Genomic DNA, 8,201 nt, shown 5'->3' with positions numbered 1-8,201 from the left:
GAGCCTGGGGCTGGGAGGGCAGGGGGCTGCCTGGGAGATTTGGGGGAGCCGGTAGAGCTAGTGTAGGCGAGCCTGGGGCTGGGAGGACAGGGGGCTGCCTGGGAGATTTGGGGGATCCATTAGAGCTAGTGTAGGTGAGCCTGGGGCTGGGAGTGCAGGGGGCTGCCTGGGAGATTTGGGGTAACAGGTAGACCTTGTGTAGGCGAGCCTGAGGCTGGGAGGGCAGGGGGCTGCCTGGGAACTTTTGGGGAGCTGGTAGAGCTAGTGTAGGCGAGCCTGGGGCTGGGAGGCAGGGGTCTGCCTGGGAGCTTTGGGGGAGCAGGTAGAGCTAGTGTAGGTGAGCAGGGGTTGGGGAGGTAGAGTCCTGCCCAGGACTTCAGCAGACCAGGTACTGGGGTGAATAGGTGTGTAGGCAAGTGTCAGAGGGTGCACGGGACAGTTGGTGCTGTGGGCCCAGCGCTCCAGGGACAGTGGGCAGTCCGATGCCAGGTGAGCCGATGACACGAGGCCGCAGCAGCCCTGAGCTGAGCCCACGGAGCTGAGCCGAGGGGCTGGAGGGCAGGACGCAGGGCACCTGGCATTGGGGCCGAGCAGGGAATCCTACAGGAGATCGGGCTGGGGGTCCCCCTGGGTGTGCTGAGGGCCCAGGGCCGGGGAGGAGGGCACAAGGGCAGAGAGGACTCAGGCCTGAGATGCTGAACCGGAGCCCAGGTGGGCAGAGGTAGACACTCGATGGACAGGAAGCCCGGGCTCCGCTGAGGGGCCAGGATGAGGGGCTGGAGGCAGGTGAGGGAGCATCTGGAGGAGGGGAAGCTGAGCGCGCAGGGAAAGGAGAGCAGCCTTTCCGCTGGGCTCAGGGGGCTGGGCGGGCCGGGCGCAGGGGGCTACCCCCAGAGCTCAGGGCAGCAGGCGAGGCTGTGCAGGGCAGCGGGGCGCTGGGAGGGCCGGGGCTGCCCCAGGTGTCCCAGAGTCAGGGGAAGAAAGGCCGAGGAAAAGGGAGCCCTGGGCTGCTGGCAGGGGCCAGGCGGACGGCAAGGCCGGGTGGAGAGGGGACCATGGGAGGGACGGTGTCTGGGGCTGAAGGGGCCGGGGCATCACTGAGGGACCTGATGGGCTGCAATTCATGGGCCCAGGGTCCCCAGTTTTCCAGGCGCCTGTCGGGGCTTGGGACAGGAGGGTACGACGTGCCAAAGTGAGGTGGGGTTGACAGGGCAGTGGACCTGGCTGAGGGCATAGGAAGGGCCCTTTCAGGGCTCCGAAGGGGCTGCAGGTCTGGGCTGAGCAGACCAGGGTCCGAGGCGACAGACCCGGCCGGGGAATGGGGCTTGGGGTGCTGGCACCCTGCAGGGGAAAATGGCGAGGGGCAGTGCAAGGCTGCCAGGGATGCCGACGGGGGGCAAAGAGCAGGCCAGGACAAGGGGACAGGAGCAGAGCAGGGCAGCGGGCTAGGGAGCTGGAGCCACTGGTCAGGGCTCAGACCGAGGGCCTGATCAGGCCGGGCACCCACAGGAGGGTAGGGGCCCCGGGGGTCTCTGATCCAGGTGGCCACCCAGCCCTGACTGGGCTGCTGAGTCCAGGACCCACAGCTGCGAAGGCAGAGGACCGCGGTGGCACAGACCATGCCGGGCCGCCGGTCTTCAGACTCTCTGGAAGCACATGGTCGCTGGGCTCAGCAATGCCCCAGGCCTGCACACCTGATGCCCTGCCCGGACCCTCGCAGGGGTGAGGCCCTGGCAGTCACACGGCTTCCTCTCTCACAGCCACCACCACGGCCCCGAAAGTCTACCCTCTGGATCCCAGGTGTGGGGGCACAACCGGCTCCACAGTGACCGTGGGCTGCCTGGTCTCGAGCTACTTCCCTGAGCCAGTGACCGTGACCTGGAACTCGGGCGCCCCTTCCAGCGGCGTGTACACCTTCCCATCCGTCCAAGGGTCCTCGGGGCTGTACTCTCTCAGCAGCACTGTGACCGTGCCTGCCAGCACCTCATCCGGCAAGAGCTTCACCTGCAGCATAGACCACCGGGCCAGCAGCACCAAGGTGGACAAGCGCATCGGTGAGAGGGCGGGCCGCAGGGAGGGTGTCCACTACGAGACAGGCCCGGGGTCAGCCCTCCCACCTGAACGGACCGCACACCAGGGATGGTGACTCCTGCCCAGGGTGTCACGGGAGGCCTGTCTCTCTCTCTCACCTGAAGGCCTCCCAGGCTCAGGGAGGGGGTCCTCTGGGAGTTTCCACCAGGTCCGGTGCGGGCACAGGCTGGACGCCTCCTCCAGCCCCTGGGCCCACAGAGGCGGGCACAGGTCTCACCTGCCAACGGGGCTGGTGCCCAGCGACTGTCCTCAGGTGCCTCTGGCCCGGCCCTCCTGGGGCATCCCGCCACCACCCCGCCACAGTGGGAGCCGCTCTGCGAGGCCCCGATGACCCCACCCCCATCCCCCGGGGGCAGGCCCAGCACTGACACCCCCCCTCCCTGTGCAGAACTGCTCCTAGAGGAGGAGACCTGTGCTGACGCCCAGGACGGGGAGCTGGACGGACTGTGGACGACCATCTCCATCTTCATCACCCTCTTCCTGCTCAGCGTGTGCTACAGCGCCACCGTGACACTCTTCAAGGTGGGCGGGCCGCCCCGCTGTGCCCTCGCTGTCACCACTGTGCCTCCACCTGTCTGTCCCCTGTCCCCTCACTGCGCCTCACTGCCCCTCACGTCTCCTCACAGTCCTTCACTGTCCCTCACTGTCTCCTCACTGTCTCCTCACTGTCCCTCACTGTCTCCGTGAGGCCCTGGCAGTCACACGGCTTCCTCTCTCACAGCCTCCCCCACGGCCCCGAAAGTCTACGCTCTGCCCCCCAGCTGCGGGGACACACCTAGTTCCACAGTGGTCGTGGGCTGCCTGGTCTCAAGCTACTTCCCTGAGCCAGTGATCGTGAACTGGAAACCGGGCACCCATTCCAGAGGCGTGCACACCTTCGCATCCGTCCACGGCTCCTCGGGGCTGTACTCTCTCAGCAGCACTGTGACCGTGCCTGCCAGCACCTCATCCGGCAAGAGCTTCACCTGCAGCATAGACCACCGGGCCAGCAGCACCAAGGTGGACAAGCGCATCGGTGAGAGGACGGGCCGCAGGGAGGGTGTCCACTACGAGACAGGCCCGGGGTCAGCCCTCCCACCTGAACGGACCGCACACCAGGGATGGTGACTCCTGCCCAGGGTGTCACGGGAGGCCTGTCTCTCTCCCTCACCTGAAGGCCTCCCAGGCTCAGGGAGGGGGTCCTCTGGGAGTTTCCACCAGGTCCGGTGCGGGCACAGGCTGGACGCCTCCTCCAGCCCCTGGGCCCACAGAGGCGGGCACAGGTCTCACCTGCCAAAACCTGGCCCTGCCCTAAGCCCAGGCCCAGGCCGTCCCCAGCCCCGGTAACCTCAAGTCTGTTCTCTGCAGTGATCAATGGCTCCCCATGCCCCAAGTGTACTGAATGCCAAAAGTGTCCCGAATGCCAAAAGTGTCCCAAATGTCCAGGTAAGTCAGCCGGCCTCACCCTACGCCCCTCGGGGGTGGACCTCGCCCAGGCGTGGCCTTCAGGCTTGGGGGAGGGGGATGGATGGGTGCCTGAGAGGAGGTCCACCCAGGGGCTGACCCCCCACCGTGTCTCCCCGACCAGCCCCTGAGCTCCCAGGAGGACCGTCCGTCTTCATCTTCCCCCCGAAACCCAGAGACACCCTCACAATATCCAAAACACCCGAGGTCACCTGCGTTGTGGTGGACGTGAGCCACGAGGACCCCAATGTCCAGTTCTCCTGGTACGTGGACGGTGTAGAGGTGCACACGGCTCCCCTCACTGTCCCTCACCTTCCCTCACTGTCTCCTCACTGTCCCTCACGGCCCCTCACTGTCCCTCACTGTCGCCTCACTGTCCCTCACTATCCCCTCACTGTCCCTCACAGCCCCTCACTGTCCCCTCACTGTCCCACACCTTCCCTCACTGTCCCTCACCTTCCTTCACTGTCTCCTCACTGTCCCTCACTGTCCCGCACTGTCCTTCACTGTCCCTCACTGTCTCCTCACTGTCCCTCACTGTCTCATCATGGTCCCTCACTGTCCCTCATTGTCCCTCACAGTCCCTCACTGTCCCTCACTGTCCCTCACTGTCACCACACTGTCCCTCACTGTCCCTCACCGTCTCCTCACTGTCCCTCACTGTCTCCTCACTGTCTCCTCACTGTCCCTAACTGTCCCTCACTGTATCCTCACTGTCCCTCACTGTGCCTCACGGTCCCTCACCTTCCCTCACTGTCTCCGCACTGTCTCCTCACTGTCCCTCACGGTCCCTCACTGTCCCTCACTGTCTCCTCACTGTCCCTCACTGTCCCGCACTGTCCCTCACTGTCACCTCACTGTCCCTCACTGTCCCTCACTGTCTCCTCACTCTCCCTCACGGTCCCTCACTGTCCCTCACTGTCTCCTCACTGTCCCTACATATCCCTCACTGTCTCCTCACTGTCTCTCACTGTCCCTCACTGTCCCTCATTGTCCCTCACAGTCCCTCACTGTCCCTCACGGTCCCTCACTGTCTCCTCACTGTCTCCTCACGGTCCCTCACTGTCCCTCACTGTCACCTCACTGTCCCTCACTGCCCCTCACTGTCTCCTCGGGAAGAAAGGCCGAGGAAAAGGGAGCCCTGGGCTGCTGGCAGGGGCCAGGCGGACGGCAAGGCCGGGTGGAGAGGGGACCATGGGAGGGACGGTGTCTGGGGCTGAAGGGGCCGGGGCATCACTGAGGGACCTGATGGGCTGCAATTCATGGGCCCAGGGTCCCCAGTTTTCCAGGCGCCTGTCGGGGCTTGGGACAGGAGGGTACGACGTGCCAAAGTGAGGTGGGGTTGACAGGGCAGTGGACCTGGCTGAGGGCATAGGAAGGGCCCTTTCAGGGCTCCGAAGGGGCTGCAGGTCTGGGCTGAGCAGACCAGGGTCCGAGGCGACAGACCCGGCCGGGGAATGGGGCTTGGGGTGCTGGCACCCTGCAGGGGAAAATGGCGAGGGGCAGTGCAAGGCTGCCAGGGATGCCGACGGGGGGCAAAGAGCAGGCCAGGACAAGGGGACAGGAGCAGAGCAGGGCAGCGGGCTAGGGAGCTGGAGCCACTGGTCAGGGCTCAGACCGAGGGCCTGATCAGGCCGGGCACCCACAGGAGGGTAGGGGCCCCGGGGGTCTCTGATCCAGGTGGCCACCCAGCCCTGACTGGGCTGCTGAGTCCAGGACCCACAGCTGCGAAGGCAGAGGACCGCGGTGGCACAGACCATGCCGGGCCGCCGGTCTTCAGACTCTCTGGAAGCACATGGTCGCTGGGCTCAGCAATGCCCCAGGCCTGCACACCTGATGCCCTGCCCGGACCCTCGCAGGGGTGAGGCCCTGGCAGTCACACGGCTTCCTCTCTCACAGCCTCCCCCACGGCCCCGAAAGTCTACGCTCTGCCCCCCAGCTGCGGGGACACACCTAGTTCCACAGTGGTCGTGGGCTGCCTGGTCTCAAGCTACTTCCCTGAGCCAGTGATCGTGAACTGGAAACCGGGCACCCATTCCAGAGGCGTGCACACCTTCGCATCCGTCCACGGCTCCTCGGGGCTGTACTCTCTCAGCAGCACTGTGACCGTGCCTGCCAGCACCTCATCCGGCAAGAGCTTCACCTGCAGCATAGACCACCGGGCCAGCAGCACCAAGGTGGACAAGCGCATCGGTGAGAGGACGGGCCGCAGGGAGGGTGTCCACTACGAGACAGGCCCGGGGTCAGCCCTCCCACCTGAACGGACCGCACACCAGGGATGGTGACTCCTGCCCAGGGTGTCACGGGAGGCCTGTCTCTCTCCCTCACCTGAAGGCCTCCCAGGCTCAGGGAGGGGGTCCTCTGGGAGTTTCCACCAGGTCCGGTGCGGGCACAGGCTGGACGCCTCCTCCAGCCCCTGGGCCCACAGAGGCGGGCACAGGTCTCACCTGGCAAAACCTGGCCCTGCCCTAAGCCCAGACCCAGGCCATCTCCAACCCTGGTAACCTCCAATCTGTTCTCTGCAGAAATCAACGGCCCAAACCCCTGTACCAGGTGTCCCATATGCCCAGGTAAGTCAGCCGGCCTCACCCTCCGCCCCTCGGAGGTGGACCTTGCCCAGGCGTGGCACTGGGGTGGGGGGATGGATGGGTGCCTGAGAGGAGGTCCACCCAGGGGCTGACCCCCCACCGTGTCTCCCCAACCAGCCATTGAGCTCCCAGGAGGACCGTCCGTCTTCATCTTCCCCCCGAAACCCAAGGACACCCTCACAATATCCCGAACACCGGAAGTCTCCTGCATGGTGGTGGACGTGAGCAAGGAGGACCCCAATGTCCAGTTCTCCTGGTACGTGGACGGTGTAGAGGTGCACACAGCCAAGACAAAGCCAAAGGAGGAGCAGTTCAACAGCACCTACCGTGTGGTCAGCGCCCTGCCCATCCAGCACCAGGACTGGCTGACGGGAAAGGAGTTCAAGTGCAAGGTCAACAACAAAGGCCTCCCAGCCCCCATTGTGAGAACCATCTCCAAGGACAAAGGTGGGTCAGGTGGACGGGGGCAGGAGGGTCCCTGGGGGCCCGTAGCAGTGACCACCGTGCTAACAGCCACACCTCTCCCCACAGGGCAGACCCACGAGCCGCAGGTGTACGTACTGGCCCCACCGCGGGAAGAGCTGGCCAAGAGCTCGGTCAGCTTAACCTGCATGGTCACCGACTTCTACCCGAGCGACATCGATGTGGAGTGGCAGAGAAACGGGCAGCCAGAGTCAGCGGACAAATACAATACGACGCCACCCCAGCAGGAAAACGGGTCCTTCTTCCTGTACAGCAAGCTCAGGGTGGACAAGAAGAGCTGGCTGCCCCTCACTGTCTCCTCACTGTCTCCTCACGGTCCCTCACTGTCCCTCACTGTCACCTCACTGTCCCTCACTGCCCCTCACTGTCTCCTCACTGTCTCCTCACTGTCCCTCACTGCCCCTCACTGTCACCTCAGTGTCCCTCACTGCCCCTCACTGTCCCTCACTGCCCCTCACTGTCTCATCACGTTCCCTCACTATCCCTCACTCTCGCCTCACTGTCTCCTCACTGTCCCTCACTGTCTCCTCACTGTCCCTCACTGTCTCCTCACTGTCCCTCACTGTCTCCTCACTGTCCCTCACTGTCTCCTCACTGTCCCTCACAGTCCCTCACTGTCTCCTCACTGTCTCCTCACTGTCCCTCACTGTCTCCTCACTGTCTCCTCATTGTCCCTCACTGTCTCCTCACTGTCGCTCACTGTCGCTCACTGTCATTCACAGTCCCTCACTGTCTCCTCACTGTCCCTCACTGTCCATCACTGTCTCCTCACTGTCCCTTACTTTCCCTCACTGACTCCTCACTGTCCCTCACGGTCCCTCACTGTCCTTCACTGTCTCCTCACTGTCCCTCACGGTCCCTCACTGTCCCTCACTGTCCCTCACTGTCTCCTCACTGTCCCTCACGGTCTCTCACTGTCCCTCACTGTCCCTCACTGCCCCTCACTGTCCCTCACTGCCCCTCACTGTCTCATCACGGTTCCTCACTGTCCCTCCCTGTCTCCTCCCTGTCTCTCACTGTCTCATCACGGTCCCTCACTGTCTCCTCACTGTCCCTCACGGCCCCTCACTGTCCCCTCACTGTCCCTCACTGCCCCTCACTGTCTCATCACGGTCCCTCACTGTCCCTCACTGTCTCCTCCCTGTCCCTCACTGTCTCATCACGGTCCCTCACTGTCCCTCACTGTCTCCTCACTGTCCCTCACGGTACCTCACTGTCCCTCACTGTCTCCTCACTGTCTCATCACTGTCCCTCACTGTCCCTCACTGTCTCCTCCCTGTCCCTCACTGTCTCTTCGGTCCCTCACCTTCCCTCACTGTCTCCTCACTGTCTCCTCACTGTCCCTCACGGTCCCTCACTGTCCCTCACGGTCCCTCACTGTCCCTCACTGTCTCCTCACTGTCACCTCACTGTCCCTCACTGTCTCCTCACTGTCCCTCACAGTCCCTCACTGTCCCTCAATGTCCCTCACTGTCTCCTCACTGTCTCCTCACTGTCCCTCACTGTCCCTCACTGTTTCCTCACTGTCCCTCACAGTCCCTCACGGTCCCTCAATGTCCCTCACTGTCTCCTCACTGTCTCCTCACTGTCCCTCAC

The 8,201-nt window shown here is 64.1% G+C and overlaps 1 gene segment (V, D, J or C); it reads left to right on the top strand.

Annotated features, from left to right (window-relative positions):
* Positions 1-482: 482 nt before the first annotated feature.
* Positions 483-8,201, top strand: part of LOC102996171 (Ig gamma-2A chain C region, membrane-bound form-like) — an 8,846-nt gene continuing 1,127 nt past the window's right edge. Inside the window, 11 exon segments of the C gene segment in view lie at positions 483-489; positions 1,761-2,054; positions 2,480-2,632; positions 2,813-3,106; positions 3,439-3,516; positions 3,659-3,808; positions 5,434-5,815; positions 5,913-5,917; positions 6,060-6,104; positions 6,240-6,569; positions 6,654-6,898. Of these exon segments, the coding sequence occupies positions 483-489; positions 1,761-2,054; positions 2,480-2,632; positions 2,813-3,106; positions 3,439-3,516; positions 3,659-3,808; positions 5,434-5,815; positions 5,913-5,917; positions 6,060-6,104; positions 6,240-6,569; positions 6,654-6,898 (1,983 nt within the window).

Source organism: Physeter macrocephalus, chromosome 11, assembly GCF_002837175.3.
Source record: "Physeter macrocephalus isolate SW-GA chromosome 11, ASM283717v5, whole genome shotgun sequence".
NCBI lineage: Eukaryota > Metazoa > Chordata > Mammalia > Artiodactyla > Physeteridae > Physeter > Physeter macrocephalus.
The sequence above is the reverse complement of the archived record's forward strand: the minus strand, read 5'-3'. Positions and strand labels throughout refer to the sequence as shown.